Source organism: Oryx dammah, unplaced genomic scaffold, assembly GCF_014754425.2.
Source record: "Oryx dammah isolate SB20612 unplaced genomic scaffold, SCBI_Odam_1.1 HiC_scaffold_9, whole genome shotgun sequence".
Taxonomy (NCBI): Eukaryota; Metazoa; Chordata; class Mammalia; order Artiodactyla; family Bovidae; genus Oryx; species Oryx dammah.
Window position 1 is genome coordinate 30,375,941 of NW_024070193.1, and position 21,887 is coordinate 30,397,827.

General features: G+C 43.1%; 1 protein-coding gene across 3 annotated transcripts in view; it reads right to left on the minus strand.

Moving 5' to 3' along the window:
• Positions 1-19,099: 19,099 nt before the first annotated feature.
• Positions 19,100-21,887, minus strand: part of EIF4E3 (eukaryotic translation initiation factor 4E family member 3) — an 81,502-nt gene continuing 78,714 nt past the window's right edge. For all 3 annotated transcript variants that reach the window (XR_005722225.1, XR_005722226.1, XM_040247256.1), the window contains one exon: positions 19,100-20,981. Coding sequence is in view for 1 of the 3 variants with exons in the window: in XM_040247256.1 (XP_040103190.1) it covers positions 20,962-20,981 (20 nt within the window). In the remaining 2 variants the exon portion in view is untranslated. The remainder of the gene's footprint in view (positions 20,982-21,887) is intronic.

Here is a 21,887-nt window from a genome sequence, read left to right on the forward strand (position 1 = left end):
ATTATAACCCAGCTGAGGTTAACCATCTTGTCTAGGTCACCCAGCCAGCCTACTCTGAAGCCCAAGTCCTGACTGCTCCCAAACACAGCTTGTTCTGCTATGATTCAGAACTGAAAAATGCTGCCTTCTGTTATTACTCATAAATCTAAAAATCATGATGGAGGAAATTTTTGGAGAATTGCTGAGGGCATTAAGATTTTTTAGGGATGCTTTCATTTTAGTAGCCAAAAAACCATTTAAGGGAATCAGCAGAAGTGTTTGCTTTTATTTTTCAAATTTCTTTAATAAATAGTCCCCTGAAAGACAGAAAGAGGCATCCTAAGCTTAGCTCTCAACTCTCTCCAGGCTCTTCTCTCTATTAGAAGACTCTTCCGGTCCACAAACTAGTGAGAAAGCTTCAAATAAAGAGGAAATTCAGAAATGAACTTATCTCTGGTGATATCAATACTTGAGTTATGGTGCTCATCTAAATAAGCTATCTGTACTAATTTTTATTGATATCCATTGAAACATACATAGCATCACTGAGCACCATGGGAGATAACTTTGATCACCTTTTCCTCTTGACTTGGGGAAAAAAGTCCTCATGCATCAGAGGACAAATGGAAGATTCTGCCCATCTATCAAAATCACTTGGAGCCAAAACAAAGTTTTCTATTTTCCAGTTAACTGTAATTCTCAGGGGAAAAGCACTCAGTTTCTGTCCCCTGTAAAGGGAACAGCGGTATGCCAGGCCACCATCCTTACCCCCCACGCATAGGTGTTAACTCGGCCATGAACAAGCATCTCGAGAAATGATACAGTTCTGGCCCTCTTCTCCATATGGCTTGAATAACGTCAGTTGGAAGAAATATACTTTCTAAAAATCACAAAAGAGCAAAAAAAAAAAAACAACAACATCACAAGAAAGCATTCAATGAGTTCTCAATGCTCACTTTGTGTAGGGGACATTCCCAAGTCAATCATCTAAAATTTAAAAAATCCTTTTAATTTTAATGCTGTTCAGAAAGTTGCAAATGTGGAAAAATACCCTTCCCTTTGGTTTTAAATCCCCTTTTTCCACAATTAATTTTCCAACTGTCACGGCATGAAATGTCACTGGATTGTGTGCGTGTGTGTTCCCTGCATATTCTTTGTACTTCTGTTGAACACCACCTCAGATCATCCTCGACAAGAGAGTAAAGGTTATCATTAGCATGTTGAATAATGGATGGCGCCCATTGTATCTTCTTGTTTAGGACAATAAATCATCCTGAAAACTTTTATTATGTTCTATATAAAATGGAAGCACATCAGCACTTGTTATGTTTGCCTCTCCTGAGAAGGCTTGGCAGGGCGCCTTAGGCTGGAAAGAACAGCCAGGGGTTGCCAAGCAAGGGCTGGCTTGATTCTGTGCCCATTCCTCCAGGGGATGTAAACATCCTGCCCTGGAATACTTCACCAACCTGTAGCTAGAAAACTCCTGTGCACAGTGGCGCAGCCAGAAGAGCTGGAAACCATGAGTCATAGCACTTAGCCAGGCTCTGCTGGGTAACACAGAGGTCAAAGGTGGCAGCCGTGTCCAATTCCCCCAGCCCCAAATACGAGAACAGCACTGGATTCCACGGAGATCCAGGCAGGAACTAAGTGTAGACAAAAGGCAAGGAACACTACCCACCGACTACATGCCAGAGACTACAGGAAACACATGCCTTATTTCATGTCCTGCTGGGAAGCGCTGTTCAGTGGGTAAGGCCATGGGCTCCAGAGCGAGACATCCCTGGGCCACCACTCACTGGCTGTGCAATCTTAGACAACTCGCCTCCTTTCATACTCAGGATTCTCACTGGCCAAGTGGGGACAGACCAGTTAGAAACTGAAATTCTTTCATACCAGATAGTCAGGCACAGTGCCTTCAAACCCCAGAGACCAAACACTCTCACTGTCCTGGCTGAACCAGCCCCTCCCAGGTACCCTCCTCATCCATCATGGGCCAACCTGCAATCCAGAAAGTAAAGGGAAATGTGTGCACAGCATGGCCTCTAGGGCCTGTCCAGTGATAAAGGCTGGTTGGTTTTCAATGATGGGTGTCCATGACCATCAGTCATTAGGCAGTTTTCTAGGGCTGTCCTAGGGACAGAGGTAGAGTTTACAGAGCCCCATATTTAATAATTGTAATAAATAATAACGATAGCTATGCCTATTATACACATGTGGAAAGCCAAAGTTTAAGAATGTGGGGAAAACCATGGAACCAGGATAGGAATACAGGTGACTTGAACTTTCAGCTCCATGTCTGTCAATTATGATATATCAATGTAAGAATCCTAAGAAGCCATTTAAACGTGATCTAAAGGCGCTTCCTTTCTTGAGAGAGCCACTGTTTCAGCTCGATTTCAAGTGTTTATGCTCATTTAGAATGACATGAGCATGGACATTTTAACATGCCTGTTTAAGAAAAGGAAAGCCGAAATCCAGTTGTAATGACAATGTTTTAATTATGTTTTCAGATTTATAATTTTATACTGCCAATAAAGTGACTTCTTTAAAACTTCTTCAAATTAAGATCATGGCTTCCGGACCTATCACTTCATGGCAAACAGATGGGGAAACAATGGAAATAGTGACAGACTTTCTTTTTGGGCTCCAAAATCACTGCAGATGGTGACTGCAGCCATGAAATTAAAAGACACTTGCTCCTTGGAAGAAAAGCTATGACCAACCTAGACAGCATATTAAAAAGCAGAGACATTACTTTGCCAACAAAGGTCCATCTAGTCAAAGCTGTGGTTTTTCCAATAGTCATGTATGGATGTGAGAGTTGGACCATAAAGAAAGCTGAGCGCCAAAGAATTGATGCTTTTGAACTGTGGTGTTGGAGAAGACTCTTGAGAGTCCCTTGGGCCGCAAGGAGATCACACCAGTCAAACCTAAAGAAAATCAGTCCCGAATATTCATTGGAAGGACTGATGCTGAAACTCTAATATTTTGGCCATCTGATGTAAAGAACAGACTCACTGGAAAATACCCTCATGCTGGGAAAGACTGAAGGCAGGAGGAGAAAGGACAATAGAGGATGAGATGGTTGGATGGCATCACCGACCCAATGGACATGAGTTTGAACAAACTCTGGGAGTTGATGATGGACAGGGAAGTCTGGTGTGCTGCGGTCCATGGGGTTGCAAAGAGTTGGACACGACTTAGCGACTGAACTGACTGAGATAGAATACTGTCAGGATATATTAAAGACAATAATGACTCACCAATGTGATTCTCATAGACTCATTACAGCATAGATCTACACCCTGCTCTCTAAGATACAGACTTTTGATTCTACACTCTGTTTATCTACCAGCTATTATCACTTGAGTATGAAATATTCATAAGGGAGCAGGAAGGTGCTTCTATGGGAACAGAACATAAGGGAGTTAAGTTTTGTAATGAGAAAAGAGAAGAGATAGGAACATGACTGGGGGAGGCCAGAGTGGAGAATATTCCAGAAGTGTTGCAAGACTTTGCTGTTCAACATGTGGTTCATGGACCAAACACATCATCTGGGAGCCCATCAAAAATCAGAATCTGAGGCCCACCCCCAGTTCATGGATCAGAATCACTATTATGATCAGATGCCCAGATGATAAGAGAAGCTCTACTCTAAGGGTCCAGCCTCTGCTCACTTTAGGTGGAGAGGAGTTGGTGGGGGTTGCTATGGAGTAGAAAATGAAGCTGTAAGAGATGGGAAAGTACCCAAGTGTTTGCCTAAGAGGTTATCCTGTCTCATCAGTTAGAAGGTAAAAGCCCTCTGCTGCGGGATGCTGAGCAGGCTGCGGCTGCCCAGCGTGGTGGCCATCTGTGCATCAGGAGGAAAGGAACACTGTGCAGGAGTGCGGACTAGTGCAGAGCCTAAGCATGGCCAGGTGTTTAAGTGAGAGAGCCAGTCTCAAAGATCAAAGGCAAGCCGAGCATAAACAAGAACATCTTACCCACCAAACCCAGGCCCTCGGAATGGAGAGAAGGCGACATCTGAACAGACCAGATGTTACCAGCCAAGGGCTCCTTAGAGCCCAGAATAAACTCACCTCAATAGCTCTGTGGCATCAAAACCTCATTATCTGCCAGGCCCACCACTAAATACAAACACAGTTTCTACCAGCAGATGGGGAGAAGTGCGTGGAGGCCCCGAGCTGTCCCTGTGGTAAATGGGTAGGAATTAATTAGAGGACAGACACTGAAGCCTCCAAAAGTAAGTTCTCTTTTGTGGATGACCAGGGAATTAAGTTTTTTGGAAAAAGCTGGGTGAGCACTTTGCATTAACCAGGCTGCGGTCAGGCAAAGCATCATCTCTGTGGGCCTGAGATGGGCAAGCAAGCTATTTTTGTACAGAAGCCTGGGTGGTTTAGATCTGGTACCATGGCCTTGTCCATTCCACCATCCACCCAGCAGCCTCACAGGGACATGGGCATCTTACTAACTTGTGAATTTTCCACAAGTACAAGCCGGTATTCTCTTAATTGCCCCTATGGAGATTTCCCTAAATACACTGAAAACAGAGTAATTATTATTGTTATTTTACTTTCTTCTTCTGGATGGCACCTTTTATATATGCCGCTCCAAGAACTATTCTGAAATGATCCTATTAATCTTTGCAAAATTCCTGAGAAGTAGGTGGTAGTTTCTCTACATTTCTGGAGGAGAAGGGAGAAATGGAGGGAGATTGAAGGTTCAGGGGTAACAGAGATGGGGCAGAAATGGAAACCGGGATCCTGAACTCTCTGAAGTTCAAAGTTGTTCAAGTCACCACTGCCTAGACCAGGGCCTTCAGCACAAACTTTTTATTCAGATCCTGGTGCCGGCCCTCGCTTGTGGTTGTGTCTTTGTGCAAATTACTTAGCCTCCCTGGGTATCAGTGTCCCTTCTAATGCCTCAATGACACATTGCTCAGGGCAGGCTCTAAGTGGACACCTTCTTGTGCTGGGTAGCTCAGCCTCTGGAGTCTACCCTCCAAGGTGCTCCTCAGCTGTTTTGTGCAATGAAAGCATCAGTGGCATTTTGGGGGCATGGAATGAAGCAGAGACTCTGAGATCCAGTTCTACAGCTGGATCTTGACTCCAATTTTTCCTAAGTCTTAGGACTAAAGCACTGAACCTCTATTTCATTATCTATGGGATGGTGATGATGAGTCAGTGAGATAGTGCAAACAAAGGGCCTCACATTAGTAGGTGTTCAGTACAGGTTATACAAAGAGAGGGGTTAAGAGAAGGAGCCTGCTGTTGGATCACCTACATTTGATTTCTGGCTCACCACCTCTAGTCAACTGACCTCATGCAGGCTGGTCACCTCACCTCACCTGGATAAGGAAGGTTCCTGTGAGGCTTACTGACATTCACAGATGTAATTTACAACAGATTCCAGCACAGAAGTCGATAAACATTATTAATTATATTATGATAATTATGTAATTTCTTTAATTTTATCTAGGGGAGCCATGAAGACCAACCTCCACTCCAAAGGAAAGAGATTACCCTACAATTTGAGGGTGATGTGGAGGGGAAAACAGCTCAATATCAGACCATTTTCCCCCAGTAATTGGAAGAGACTCTCAGTTAGACAGCACTCCCTCTGGCATCAAAAGGGCTGCAGGATGCCACTCACACTGGCTAAGCAATGCTGGGCAAATCTTTCCATCTTTCTCTCATTAGCAAAATAATGGTATTACACTAATGATATTGATTTGTTACAAAGGTGACTTGAACTAATGTATACAGATGCCCTTTGTCAACTCTTACATGCTACCTACATTTGAATGGTTATGAATCCAGAAACACATACTTTAAAAACACACACGGATTTGAAATTTCATTCGAACAAGAGGAAACTAAACACTTTTTAATGTGTGCTTTTATTTTTCATTCCTTTGAATATTAATAAAAAAAAATTTAAGCTCCTGTCTCAGGTAGAAGAAGAGTGAAGACACTTTAATTTCCGGCGGTGCCAGCACCCTGGATTTGGGCTTCACCCCCAGCTGCTCTCAGACCAAACCAAACAAACAGTATGTCCACCCACCCGGGAGACTCAAAGTAACTCTGGATTTCTCTTTGCCGAGCTTTCTGTGGATACTTCAAAGCCTGGAGACTCTGCAGATGTCTTGGTGGTGATGTCTCTTTAGCAAACACATGGGAAATACTCCAATAAGAGAGAGACCAGCTCCACAAGAGGAAATTTGGCAGCAGAAAGAGAGGGAAGTGGGCTTGCAAATGGAGCTGATGAGCACAGTTGCCCAGATTCATTCCTCAGACATAAGGCGCACATTTGCAGCTGGGGTCTAATCCTTCAGTTCACCTCCAGCACTCCAAGCAAGGAAGTATTTCTAGCCTGTGAGTAGTCAAACCCAACCTGACTAGAAAGAATTATATTCCATACTTTACCATTGGCAAGACCCTCCCTGCAAACTACTACCTGCATGGAAAGATAAGAACAGGAGGCTTGAGAGCAGTACACTTGAGAATGGGGAGGGGGCAGCCAGTAGAGGATGGGTCTCATTGTCCATCCAGTTATTTCCAAATTTGTGTTTCTTTCCCATTTTTGATTCTCCTCCCCATTTCCCTTAACATAAAGTCAGGGACATTTTTACTTTGAGCAGCTCTTAAGCCTTAACACAGAAAGTAAATCTTGACTTTCAGGAAAGTTCTTTTGTGGATTAAAATCTGCTTTTTGAATCAAGCAGCAGCTCATCATTTCAATACAAGAATTTACTACAGAACAACCTTTCCTAAACACCTGGACATGCACTGTTAAGAGTCTGTGTAGGTGGCAAAGCCACTGCTCCCAGGCCAGCCGGACCCCGGGGGCTTGCTTCCAATGGTGGGTTCGGTCCATTCCATTCCTGACACACTCTCCCTGGGCATCTGTAGGAGGCCTTGCAAGGCAAGTGGCCTGGACTTAACCAGGGGTGAGGACTGAAACTATAGGCCAGAGCCAAGCCCCCTCCTCCACTGGGAAACCAATTCCATGGAACCAACCAGGCCTTCACCTAGGAGATGCTCGTGGACTGGCCTAGTGTTCAGCCCTGGTTGTTTTACACTCCAAAGATCCTTTGAATACTGGTGGCAAGCCAGCGGCTATTTTCAAGTGACAATCAGAGTCTCTTCCTTACCAAGTCTAATGGGCGGGACAGACAAGCAGGCAATCTCCACAGACTAGCTGTGGGCTCTATGGGGAAAGGTGTGTGGCTCTAAAGAGAAAACAGGGCAAGAGAAGGGAGGAGGAGAGTGCTGCCAGGGCCCCTGGGTGGTCACTCACCTCTGGGGAGGGGCAATGGGAATGGGGAAAGGAAACAGGAGGGTATCCACAAAGAGCTGGAGACTTCGCTCCCCATGGGTTAATCAAGGAGTCAAGACTTTATTCTTATTGCAACTGGGAGCCACTGCATCACCCGTCCCAGCCCCTTGGCTTCTAAGCTTATGCTAATTGGTAAAATTTACTGAGCCTGATACAGTCAAGAACACTTCACAAAATCAGAGCAATGCCCTTATCATCTTCACTCTGCAGCTGAAAAAAGGAAGGCTTTGCATTTAGGTAACTTGCCTTATGTCATCCAGCTACTGGGACCTGAGGCTGCGGTGGATATTTGTTACCCAGTATCAATACCCGCTTGTCTGGGGAGCCACCACCATGACTTCACTCCTGCATTAGGGATGGGTGTGTTACTTAAGCCTGTTGCTGTCCACAATAACTGACTCAGGAATAAGAATGAGAACCAGTTAGAGTCAATGGTACACAACCTTTGGACTTAGTGGGATGCCAGAGAGAGAAAGTAAGGAAAAAGTCTGTATTTCTGGACTTGAAACTGGAGGATGCAGTTTTAATCCTGAAGAATGAAGACAAAAGAAAAATAAGAACGAAGATGATAAGTCTTCTGGATCAAACTCTGCCTGAAGCCATTTCTCCACAATTTTCCAGTTACATTATTCATATTTTTTTAGAAGACAGTCTGAGTTCATCTTCCCGTCATTTGAAATGAAGTAGTCCTCATGCAGTGGGGCTTATGGTGGTCCTCTTGCCTTGCACTAATTTTTTTTGTACTCCTAATATTTTAAGCCACTGAAGTTAATTTGGCGTTTTGCTTAATTCGTGAAGCTTTTTCTCAGTGAAAATTTCAGACTTGGAATAAACAAAATTCAGAAAATAAAGGCAGAGTTGAGAAGAGGATGCGTTATTTAAACAACTGCAAAATTAAAATTGCCTAGGGAAAAGGAAACTGGATGTGGAATACGGGGAGTCAGGTACAGATCCTGCTCTGAGGCTCAGCAGCTCTGTGACCCTGTGCAGGGGACCCTTCCCCTCTAAGCTTCAGGACCCCAGCTATGAAATAAGTGTCACTAGATAGGACCCTGATTCAGGTCAGTGACTCTTTCACAGGCTGCTCTTGAATCATCAAAGGTTGACCAGCACACATTTAGAAAGCCCATTCATCTACAAAAGTAAATGGAGATGTATCTTCCAAGGAAGTCCCCACCTATTGTATCTGGCACACAGCTGAAAAAGTTTCAAAAAAATAGTGACATTGCACTTGTGCCCACAGAGGTGGGATTATGTAACTGCCAGCCTCTAGAGGACCTAACTTGTACCAAATCTTGGAAATCTCTAATGGCAGCCCTTGGAGAGGGTCTCCAGACTCATTTGAGTCCTACTGCGCTCAGGAAACCATACGTCACCACCTGGCCGACTGAGAGAGAGGACTCTTCTCTGGCCTCACTATCCACCACCATGGACTCTCTCTACATCAAACCCTGACTAGAGTCCCCAAAGCACAGCTGGTCTTGTTTCTTGAGGCCTCCATCTAGTTAACTGGGAGGAGGCCAGCAAGGATCTCAGGAAAACCACACCGGTTATTTCATCAGGGTTGAGCTGACCGGCTACACATAGGTAGTGACTTGGAAATAATCTGATCAGCTGAGGGCTTTATTTACCTATTCTGCTACAAATTAACCTCAGAATTGCTACAGCTTTAAAAAATAGATACTTTTGAACTCCATGCAATGAAGAAAGTATCTCTAAGAACTAGAGATAAGTTGATCACTGTACTAGACTTTGAACACAAGCTGGTTTTTGTTTTTTTTTTTTTCCAGTCACACCTTGCCACATATGGGATCTTCCTTCCCTGACCAGAGATCAAACCCAGCACCCCCTGCATTAGAAATGTGGAGTCTTAACCACCGGACTGCCAGAGAAGCCCCTGCGAATTGCTTTTAAAACCTGCATTTGGTCCCAGGTGAATACATTCTATCCCCCAACAGCTCAGTCTAGGAACTCATGTTATATTTCGTCTGCAACATGAGATTTAAAATTTCGTAAAACCTGAAATACACAAAATGAAATGGACATGAGAAATGGCAACAGAGCTTCATTAGAACAAGCATATGTTATAACTATCCCTGGAGGAGGGGCATGGCACGCCACTCCAGTATTCTTGCCTGGAGAATCCCATGGACAGAGGAGCCTGGGGGATTACGGTCCATAGGGTTGCAAAGAGTCAGACATGACTGAGGCAACTCAGCCCATGTTAGAACTAGGCGTCAAGGATGCCTTTCCTCGAGCAGAGAGTGCCTCCTCCGCTCCCCGGGCCCGAGGTCCCCGCAAAGCTCTCACACCACTTTCCCTCTGACCGACTCATCTCCAAGACATTCTAGGGCTGCCCGGCCTAAGGGCTCCGCGTGGGCAAACACAACAGCCACTGAGGAAACCCAAATCCCGAGAAGACCGCAGTCACTCCCATTTTCCCACTCTCAGAAGCCGGCACATTCTGCAGCTCCAGCCCGCCGTCCAGCGGAAGCTGTGAACTGCAACAACGCTGGCCCGGACTAGGATTCAGCGACAGAACTCACGAGGCATAAGCCGTTCGGGAAGACGGCACACAACGAGCAAAAGAATGAGACGTAAAACCACGAACCTCCGCTGAAGTTTCTTCAGGGGCAACCATTTCTGCCTCTTGGTGGGAAGACGATGCAAATTTGTCGATTCGGGTGAGGGAGGAGTTAGTTTCTTATTGGGGGGTGGGGGAGGGGGAAGCGTTCCAAACTCTTCAAAGTCCAAGGGGACTCACTCCCCGGGTTCTCTCCACATTCAAACCCCACCTCCCGAGCAGAGTCAGGAAGGCAGAACCACGCTGACCAAGCGTAAGGGTCAACGTAATCAAACACGCTGCCCAGACACATGCTACTCATTAATCACTCGTTACTCGTGCTACTCGTACCACCTGTGGGCAGGCGGTGCCACTCCACCGGGCTAATCGCGTTGCTTGGATGCCTTTTTCCAACACAGTGTCCCTTACTTTCTGTACAGCTCTTTGCGTTCTCCCCTCGCCCCAACTTTGGCCCAGTTTTCTTGCGTATCTTCAGATATTCATAAACACTGTTATTTCCTTCTGATCATTTAGGAATAAAAAAGGTGATGGGGGACGCGGCCAGCTACCATTATTATTGTTCACATTTGTTAAAAATGAGCATGCATTAGCTTTATCCTAAAGGGGAAAAAAAAAAAGAATTTTCATAAAAAATAACAGGTTTCTGGACTCTACTTAAAAAACTGGCCAAATACCATAAAAAAAAACAAAAACACCAAACCCAAACATAAAAACCCAGACTAACTTGACCAAAACGCTGTAAATATGAGACATTAACATCAAAACCTACATAAGAGCGCTTAACAGTTTGTCATGAGCCTTCATGCATAATTTTTTCATTGACTCTTCCCCCCAGTGATGGGAGCGTTCATCTTTCCTGTTACCCAGATGAGCAAACAGAGGCTCAGAAGTCAGGCAGCTCATTCGGAGTCACAAAACCAGCAGGCTGGGGTGTAGGGAGGTGGGAAATGGTCTCATTCCAAACACGGTGCTCTCTCCAGCCACAAAAGCTATCCCCTAAGAATGGTGCATGGGTTTCTCAAGATGGGATGTCTGATGGGCTTCTGACAAAGTGGCTCCTCCATTCAACCAAGAGCAGAGCTTCAGTGTTTAAAAGGACTGGGGGTGAGGTGCGATGTGAAAATGCCTAGAGACACTCAAGTTAGTGCCAGCCTGGCAAGTGACACACACACACACACACACACACCCCAGAATGAGCCATGGGCCATAGAGGGGTGGGGAGTCAAAGAAATTCAGGTATCTCCTAGATTCAGAGAGGAGGGCTCCACTCAAGCGGGAGGGATCAGAACAGGCTTGATGGGCAAGGGGACCTGGGCTCCCCCTCAGAGCACCAGGAAGAGGTGAGCAGGGTGTGATTGGGGTGCAGGGCTAGAGACACGAGGGTTTGGCTGCCGCAGCTGGGAGCCCACATGTCAGAGGGCAGAGGTGAGGGTGCGCTGGAGCTGCCTCACAGGGGCAGGCAGAACCTCTGCACAGTTTGCTCATTGCTGGAATCTAAATGACAGCTTTGAGTGATTAAGGGTCCTGGAATGCTACAGACATTTTGAAAACGACCTGTCAGGATCAGAAAGATACTTGGAGGAGGGATCTTCAAACCCAGTGTCATAAATGAGAGATGGTCACACGTGACCCCACTTTCCTCTGCCCACATGTATCAGCCATCAGTCAACACTGGGGCTGTGGGCCAGCAGACCCTACAAACTTATAGAAGGGGAACCAATAGTGTGTAGATGTGTGTGTTTTGCCTCCATTACTACAGGGGGGAGGGAAAAAGCCTTCCCAGACCTCTTTTAAAAATTGTGACCTCAAGGTATGCACCCTTTATTTTGTGAAGGCATTTGGGGGAAAGCTTTTAAAGCTGGCCCAGGACAGTCAGGGGACCATATTTTGTGCAACAGCAATTCTTCTAAATTTAGAAGGCAGAGCAATCACAAGGAGGATGCGAGCAGTGTCCTTGGATGCCCCACAGAACAGGCGGATGACAAAGCTGCTAAGAGGGGTTTGCGTTGAAATCCTGCGCTCCCCGATTTAGCAGAATGCTTCTCTCTCTCCCTTGAGTGGATTGTCAGAGCAGACCCACAGCAATTGCATTTTGAAGCCCATTCCTTCACCTTGTCTTAGGCTTGCCTTCACAGGTACATAAATCCCCCGGACTTGGGGAATTTCCTTTCTAACCAGGTAGAAGTCAATTTCCTTATCCAAATTCAGGGCTATATCTAACATTTGCCAGATATCACAGACGGATTTCTTTCTTTTTTAACCTCATCTTCACAGCAGAAACATAAAAGGGGAGATCTATAAACATTTCAGATTCATAATATACTACTTCCTCTCGGTCTTTTTAAGCGGAAACTTTGCTCTTGAGTAAAGGTGAGCATCTACTAAGAAGTCATTTTCTCTGTCAGGGGGGCTGGCCGTTCACTGGGTCGCAGCTGAAATGTGTTTTAATAAGGCCTTTCTCCTTTACAAGCTCGGCTGGCTTTCAGCTCGTCCCACAGCCGCAAGCGGGAGGAAGATGCCTCTCAGATATCCTTTTGTTACTCTAATCAGAGCCAGAAGGGCTGTATTGACTTTCAGGCCTTGGGGAGTTGTAGTTCTTTTGTATCCATCTCATCCAAGAAATCAAGTTTGATTAATTTGTCATCAAGGAAAATGTGTGATCAGCTCAGAGCCAGGCCTTTGAAGAGGAAGGATGAACTTGGGCTTGCAAAAGTCCAGGTCAGTGGGCAAAAGAGCAGTGGTGCTGAATCGAACAAGTTCTTCTCAGAGCTGCCTGTTCTCATTTAAAACACTTAAAACACAAACCCTTTTCCACATAAACATTCAGGGTTGGATTGCTCCCTGGCCAGGGTCTCCTTTTGTTTACTTTAATTTTGAAAATAGAGTTATCAGGGCTACAAAGCAAGACCCGGAGAACACTGAGCCGCGCCACAAAGCACAGGGGTGGAAGGATTTGACCTCCTGCCAATCTTAAAAGACCACGGAGAGTGGGAGAGCCGAGAGGGCTGAACTCGGTGTCAGCACGTGCTTCTGGAATGAATAATCGGAGGGGTCTCCAGCTGGGTCATGGGACAGATGCTCATTTATGATGCTCTGGTCTTGTTAACCTGCACTTAGTGGAGTTCCCAAACTGCTGAAAATGCATAAGGTAGCGGCCCCGAGATATTATTTAATCCGAGACTTAGTGTCATATTTCTTGTTCAGATGCTATATATGCTTTATAAGGAATTACAGGCTTTTAAAAATGACAGAGTAAGCAATCTTTAGACATTCCACAGTGTAAGAATCCCCATATTTAACATGTTGGTGCACAGGCCGTTTTATGACGGTTACCCCTCAGGTAGAGACATAAAGACACAGTGAATTACTGAGCAGGAGTCGAGGGCTTGCTAGGCTTTGAAAGACGTTTGAAAAGCAACAACAAATTATAAACAGCCTCTGTGGTTGCTGAATTCATTGTCAAAACTATTATTAGAGAGTTTTAAAACAATGCTGAGATTAGAGAAAACACTCAGCTTTAGAAATCTAAGGATATTTTAATTAAAAAAAAAAAAAAAAACCTCTGCTTAGGGTAACATTCAAACATTCCTTCATTAAAACATGCGTCGAGTTTGCAGTATGTGTAGGCATTTGGAAGTCAAAGATATTTAAGAACCATTTCCCGCCTTTCTTACCATCTAGTGTTCAGAAGTTTCAATGATATTTACCCATCCCCTGAACTGTAAGCTACACAAAGAAGGGATGATGTCTTGTTTCTTATCCCTAGTGCTTGGCGTATCTTAGTTGTTCAATACATACTAGCTGAATGAATGAGTCAATATCCCACATAATCCTTATCTCAGCTATATTAATGCCTATCAATGTGTCTTTAAGGTATCCAGGATTAAAAGAATATACCTGTTATTTAGGGACTTTTTGGGAGCCTGCTACAGGCTTCATCCCATGTCACGTCTGCAGGCCTGCAATCCACACTGGACAACAGGAGACTAACACAACACAATCTTCCTCAGCTTCAACCCAAGTATCCTCAGCCTGGAAACATTTTAATCAACCAAACTTCCTTTTCATATTCCTGAGGAAGGAAGACAATCACATCCTTAGAAAATCATTAATTGGAAGGTTCATTCAGGTTTTAAACGGGTTCATGGCAAATGGACTCAGAAGCCAGGCACACAGAGTTCAAGTGAAGAAGGTAGATCTGTTTTTCCCAATAGAGGGTCATGAGGTGGAACGATCAGTAAACAAGCAGTTGGGAGACTAGTGAGTTTGGCCAGTGTTGCCACCAACAACTTGCAGGACCTCAAACAGCTGAAGCTGGGCCAATCCCTCAAGAGGAAACTGTGAAAGTTTCACTGGATCAGCTCCATTCTCCTTGCTGGATGAACTTCATGGACACAGCCAACCGAAGGAAGTATTTACTACTGCTTTGCAGAGCAAAGTACTGAGCTGGGTGCCTAACTATGCTGTTTGCTTTGAAGAAGCTCTGCCCTCTTCCCTCCTAGAGATGAGGAACCTGGGGCTTAGAGAAGACAAGTGACTTGCTCAAGACTCACGTTCATGGGATCTCAAACCAGTAACAAATTCCAAACGAAGCTCCGTGCTTGCTGCCCAGTCTGCTTCCCTTCTAGAGGCTCACACCCAAGCCTGAGTCAGGCATCCCAGAGGGGTTCAACCCAGAGAGAATCCTAGAGTCTCCCAGCAAAATCGCCAAAGCTTTTTACCAGGATGCTTAACCTTCTGGTCTAGGAATCAAGTTCCATCGTCTCTGCTGTTCTCCTTTGCAGTCTCTGGTAGAAGCATTTGCAAACACAAATAGTTAAAGGTCACGTCAGAAGCAGAAGAGGGATTCTGCATGATCCATCTGTGCTGGGATAATCCAGAATTGGCCATGAATATGTGGAAGGGCCTACACTACACCAGTAATTCTTTTTCACCTGCCATCCACACCAGTCAAATGTGTTATTCTTGTACATTCTTTGGAGAAGAGTGTGAGCCATGTGCATCCACAGATTGGGCACTCAAGTGAGGCAGGAAAGCAAGCCTCGAATACAAACTTTTTAAATTCCCAGTGAAAATCTTGAGAAAATAAGCAAGTGGGTGGTGCATCCTAGTTATAAACTGGTTGCAAGTCAAATCTGCTCATGCGGAAATGACGAAGAGAAGCAGATTAGAAAACGTGTCTTTTCCACAGAAGGTAGGGAATGAAGGGAAGATCAATGCTTTTAACAGCCTCAAGATTTAGGGATCTGCCTGCAACTTTGCCACCGTTTCTGTGACCTTATGCAAATTCTTTATACTCTCCGGGTCAGGACAACAGTGAACTTTTCCATCTTTGTCTTAAGGCTGTAGATCCTTTCCTTTAGAGACAAACTCATACAGACTCTCAGACATCAGACACATTATCTCGCGTCTCTGAACCTCAGTTTCCACATACAGAAAGTTGCAACAACAATGAGAAGATCTACCTCCTAGAGTTTCAGAGTGAAGGACATTCATTAACCCATGTGATTAGAGGGCATGGAACTCCATACACATTAGCTATTATTTTCAGTGATATTATAGCTATGACCAGAGCAGCATACCTCAGCAGAAGCCTGACAAACTCTGCCCAATGGCTGACTTGTAGGTAGCAACTGTTTACAGAATGTCACTCTACACTTACCTTTTAAAGGGCTTATAAATAATTTTTCTGAACTCAATCTTCGCAAGTATAACGGAACTTCTGTATACAAAAATATAAAGTAAGGTTTATCATTTGGGTGATAAAACCAGAAAGAAAACAAAGGAAGTGTTACTGCAAGTTGGGGTAATGGTTATTTTCATGAGGAAGGTGGGGGCCATGACCAGGAGGAGACTTGTGATTGGGGCTCCTGAGGTAGTCGGCCCAGTTCTATCCCTCAAGATGGGTGCTGTTAGAAGGATATTCCCTTGGTAACAATTCACTAAGCTATACATTTGTGTTGGGTGGTTTTCTATATTCTTGTTTTACTTTGCAATAAAAAGGTCTTTAAAGTGATGTTTCATAAAACACAATCAGTGAGTACATAAATACGCTTACTGGTTTCCAAAATGTTAAGGTTTTGCCACACAATGCACGTCAGTAGGGATGTGTTATTGTTTTACTAGACTTTTAAAAATAAATTTTACAATAGGAGCTTTGTTTGCAGTATCTAAAAGTATTTCTGTAGGACCAGCCACCTGGGGAACATTCTTTGAAAGAGAAGGGACTTCTGTTAAAATTTTATTTATGGCTCTGTGATTTTTTTTTAAATATACACTCTGAAAATCAAAGTCTTGTCCTTCAAAACTTGACTATCTTTACAAAACACCAACCATGTTTGCCTTAAAAGGGGGCACACTGCTTTAGGGCTGAACAGTCACTTCCATTATTCTCCAGTAAGTCACAAAACACCAAACTTTCCTAGGGCCTGAAACCTTTCTCTAGGTCTGTGTTTTTTAGAATTCTATGTGTGTAAAAAAAAAAAAATGATTTAAGTTTCCTGAATGAGAGGAAATTGGGGAGTAAAAGCTTGTCCACATCTTTGAGGCTGGGAGGAGCACACACATTTAACCATACCATCTGTACAAATGGTACCAGAGCTCAGTATGCTCATGACTGGAAGGGTTTATGATTTATGCTTGCTAGTTAAATATGCTTATGATTTAAACTTATTTTCTCTGGCAAGAAATACACTAGTCAGCACCACCACCAAGCCAGATGATGGGAAATAGATACATATTTCAATGATACACATTTTAACTTGCTGAGCCTTGTACATGCTACTGTTTTCTTTTTATAACAAAAGACCTACCTTCCTGTAGGATTCCAGAGATTTTTAAAAACTACATTCATTAGTGAAAGCAGTTAAAAATTCCTGAACAGCAGTTACTACACTAAAAGAGTCTATTGGTGTTGGTCTTAAAAACACTGCATTTTAGGTGGGAAGGCAGAGCCTGTGCTTATAAAACTACCAAGAACACATTCTACAAGTGCATCAGTAATTGCTAGGTGATAAAATGCACACTGAATACATGACTGCAGCTATCAGACTCAAATGGAAGAGGAGATATTAGGGAAGCTCAAAGCCTTCAGAGTGTTGTGCCCTGCCCCTCAAAACTTGCATGAAATTCACTGGGTTAAAATTAATTGGGCATCATATACATCATCCTGAAAATTGTTTGCTTTTACAGGGAGAGGTAGGAAAGTCTGCAGATGAATGGGAGAAAATAAGAGTTTGCTGGTTTTCATGACACTCCCAAGCCCCCTAACTCCTCCATATTCTCTAACAGCCTAATTGAGAAAGGAATATGAAAAAGAATAGATACATGTATATTACTTGGTTGCATACCCGAAACTAACATGACATTGTTAACCAACTGAACTCCAACATGAAATAAAAAGTTACAAAGAAAGAGTTTGCTGCTTTCTTCTGTTTGTTTATAAAGGGACAGGGTAGCTCTAAAGCAGGAGTAAATCTACTTGGCTAAATGAGGAACAACTGAATCTTATGGGCAAATTGGGGGACAAAAAAGAAACAAACATGATTGGCTTCTTCTAAAATGAAACCATTCTTGGCAGAGGGTTAAAAAAAAAAAAGAATGCAAATAAATGAAATGTGTTTTCTAAGACACCAAGATGAGCCCTACCACCAAATATATTCAAGAAGGGAGTAGAAGAAACAGAGATACTGCTTCCTGTCAGAGGACCGCGGCAACGCATTAGGGTCAGGTACCATGCTCACGCGCATTCAAACAGGTGGACAGAGAGCTGCAGTAGGTGCTGGAATAAACAGGGTTTGACAGTCAACACAGAAATACCTGGGACCTTCTTAAGATGAAGCAATGTGATTAAATAACACCACATGAAATTCTAAACCCAAGGGACTACATTTCTATACTATAGAACCCAATTACGGCATAAGAATTCACAGCAACAGATTAACAAAAATCTCAACGTGAAGTTCTACAAATTAACGGGCACTGAAACAAACCTCATGAAGTTCTAATCTAAAAGACAGAAGTGCTAATTCACAGCAGTATAGTCCCAAATTAGAAAACAGCAAGAACTTTTTCATGAAAAGGCCAAACATGTGCACTAAACACATGAATCACTACATGTTTTCGAGTAAGAAAGTTACAGTCTAGTCTTACCTGATGGCTGCCAAAGGCTGGAATAAAAATCACTGACTTAGAGATGCAACTTTCACATGTAATCCAAAACATCAAACACAACACACGATATGAAATCAAAAATAACCAGAACAGAAAACTCTTCAGTCTGACCTTAAAAATACTGAGCAAATCACTAGATGAAGCCAGATCAAAAAGAAGGGCATTACACCAGCTTGTAGCCATATGTGAAGGGGCCCCAAAAGCACAGGGCACAGATGGTATACCATGGGGAGGAGGGGGCACAGGCAGATCCAAGAAATCAGGCAAATAAACCTGGTTCAACTTATACAGGTAACACAGTTCAAAAAGAATGAATAATTTTGAATGCAGACTGATAAGATTTTAGATTTGGGACAAATGGTGCTGGAGGTCCCAAGCTAAAGTGTGCCCAAGTCTAAGCTCTGAGGTCCTTTTATGTAACAATTTCAATTAAGCTGAAATCTCAAATGAGGAAGACATGCAAAGGAACGGTGACATGTTAATAACTAATTACTAAGAAGACAGTTAAAATCTTTTGGTAAAACCATACAATGGCTGCCTGCCATATTATCCGACTAAGGGCTAAGAAATTCAGGGGAGGGGGGGAGTTTTAACGTATATGCACCAAAACTAATAGCTTTACTTGAAAATAAAAAAAAACCCTATAACTTAATTAAAATGCTCAATGTCCTTTAATATTCCCCACTTTTCACTAATATAAATTGCTAAAAATAAAATTTTCACCTGCTAAACCTTTATTAAAAGTCAATTCTTTGTATGTTAAAAAAAAGCTCTACACAAAACTCAGAAATGATCATATTTACCTCATTCTTATTTCTCTCATGTAAAGTTGCCAGGTTAGTAAATCATAAACTTCCAAAATAAAAGTTTCAGAAAAATTATCTGACTTCAACATGAGAAGTTGAAACTGTCATGAAGAAATCATGCACTTTGTTAAATGAGTCGATCACTTTTTCCAGGAACCAACCAAAACAAAAACATTTAAGACAGATTTCTTCAACCTCATGATTTCTGAAGGACACCATAGAATATCCAAAAGGCTATTTTATTGGATATTCTAGTAAGGCACATTCAAAACACACACACATATACAATGGGACTCTCAATTGTAGTAGCAATGATGAACAAAATAATACTGACTTCTTGATGACTTTCACTTATCATTAACATGGTTTAAGGAACACTTACTTGATTTTTTATTTGATACTCTTATGTATCTAAGAATCCTTCCAGTTTAGTAACAGCTTTGCTAAGCCATGTCTAGGAATGACAATTAATTTTAGTGGAAATTCATTCACGGGCTTCTTTGATAGTCATTCGAACAGTTTTGCGTTATTTTACATGCAATTTTATAGCTCTATAACGTTCATTTAATCTTGTTCAATGATGCTGAACCCCAGATGCCATAAGACATTATAGAAAAGTAGTTACTGCACATATGGGGTAACTACTTTTTCTGAACATTAATTTCTTTTCTCTTAACAGGCTGAAATGGTATTTAGAAAAGAGAAAAGCCTGCCACTCTGTACTAAAGGTTTTATATTATGGACTTCCGGAGATGGGCTACTTATTACTACTCGTGGTGCTGGCCATAAAGTTCTTATTTACGAGCATCATCTTTTCAAGTCTAAGTAATAATGGCTTTTTCCAGGCTTCAGAAAGTTGTTGGTATTATACAATTGAATCAGGTCACCTGAGAGAGCTTGAGGGGTAGGGGGTGGGATGCTCTCCTCGTTTGTCATATCTAGGGATTGGATATAATCAGGGATTCACGAAGTGGGGGTCTAAGGACTACCCTTACTAGAACTACTGGGGCACTTACTAAAAAGGCAGGTATCTGAATCAGAAACTCTTAGGTTTGGGGTCTAGAAAGGAAGCACCCCAGTAATTCTTCTACAAGCTAAGGGACAAGAAGCCCTGACAGATGATCTCAAAGGTCCCTTCCACCCTAAAATTCTAAGAGTCTGTGAGTTTTCTTTGAAGAGTCAAGTTGCATCAGCAAGATCTACAAGACAGTGACTTTGAGCCTCAAAGGGTTAACCTAAACAAGAAGTACTGTTAGATTTTGATGCATACGTAAAAGTGGAAAACAAAAAGATCATCATCAGATGTGTGAAATGTGTGCCATCGATTTGGGCTTTTCTCCTCATGGGCAACGTAGAGGAATGGCCCACCCTAATCGCTACACAGGAGATGAGTTCCAAGGGGTTTTTCCCTGCACTCCCATACCTAACCTTTTCCTCCTCACCTTCGGCCTCCTCTCTGAGGTTGAGGCAGTTCTCCAGGCATTTACAATCCTGAGTCACCGAACTCTCTTGCGATCGGTCTGAATATCCTCTATTGGGAAATAAACCATCTACAGGCAGTCCTCTACTTTCATTTGTAGTGAATGGAATGTAATAGAAACGTCAATACAGGAAAGGTGAACACCAGACTTACACTTTTAAAGGGGAGGTTCAAAGTTAGAAAGCGAACGCAAACAAAAGAATCCAACTCTGATTTCACTTCTCCCCTTGGACACAATATGATGAAATATTCTGGTATTTCTTATATGTTGGTTTATTTCATTCCTTCTCTTCCTAACTGCTCAAAGGCTCAATGAGAGCCTAAAATTTGAGATTTTTTAAACCACATCCGGAGTGTTCTATCGTTGATACAGTTTTATTAGGTGCAGGGGAACTAAACCTCTACTGGTAGCATCTCATGAAAGTTTCATAAAACCACAAGAGCAATCGGCAGTAGAATCTTAATGTAATTACACAGAGCTGGATACATTATGCTGCTGAACCAGGACCGTCGGCTGGAAGGCAGCGCCACCGTGTGATCGATCTAAACGTTGTCAGTTTCATGTAAGTACAAAAGTTGGGATCCTCTTGGAGTCGGGCATCTTATAGCAAAGCCCCACCTCCTGGAATAATAAAGTTATTTTAGAATGCCACACCGTGACACTGCTTCAGGAGAGGATGAGAGCTGCAGGGGCATCTGATTATGTACGTGTCTATCAATGGCCAGATTGGATCAGATATTTAGTACATGCTTTGGGGTTAGAGGGTATTCCCTGTTTAAGGAAACTTGGACTGGGATTTAGCCCTCAGACTTCAGCGCTCAGCTGCATCACACTGGCTAGTCCCCTGTCCTTTCATAAAAGGCAGTCTCTGTTGGTAGATTATACATTATGTCAAGTGGACCCGACAATACTCAAAAGTTTCTTTCAACTATAACGTCTTGCGACCGTATGTAGGATGTGGATATCAGCTAAATTCAAGAGAGTGGAGGAGATCAGAGTCAAGTCAAAGTTTACCGGAACTGTGTTTTCCTTTCCATATTTTTCTCCGTCAACTATATCCTGAATTTAATAGGTACATGATATTAAATGGACATGTTCTCTGTAAACTATACCCTCACTTTAGAAATGCGGAAAAGGTGGAGGAGGGAGGAGGAAATATCAAAATGGAGTAAGTCAGCATTCAGAAAGCACTTACAAAAGAAAACCAAAATACAGACAAGTGACTTTCAACAGGTATGACCCGTCCTCAGTTGAACAGGAGGGACTGTGGATGACTCTACACAGAGTCCAGGCTACACCTGCAAAGACTTGGCGGAAAGACACCAGGCTTCTGCTGGGACTGCCCATTTTCCCTGGCCGCGGCCAAGGGGGGGACACTACCCTCACACAAAAGTCACATGCGCCAAAAGACAGTCCCTTGTCCCTCAAGAGTCTTAGCTTCTTTAATCCAAAAAGGTAATGAAAGGTTTTTAAACTGATTAAATCAGCTTAGTTCATACACTGTCCCTTATGAACTAAATATTCAAT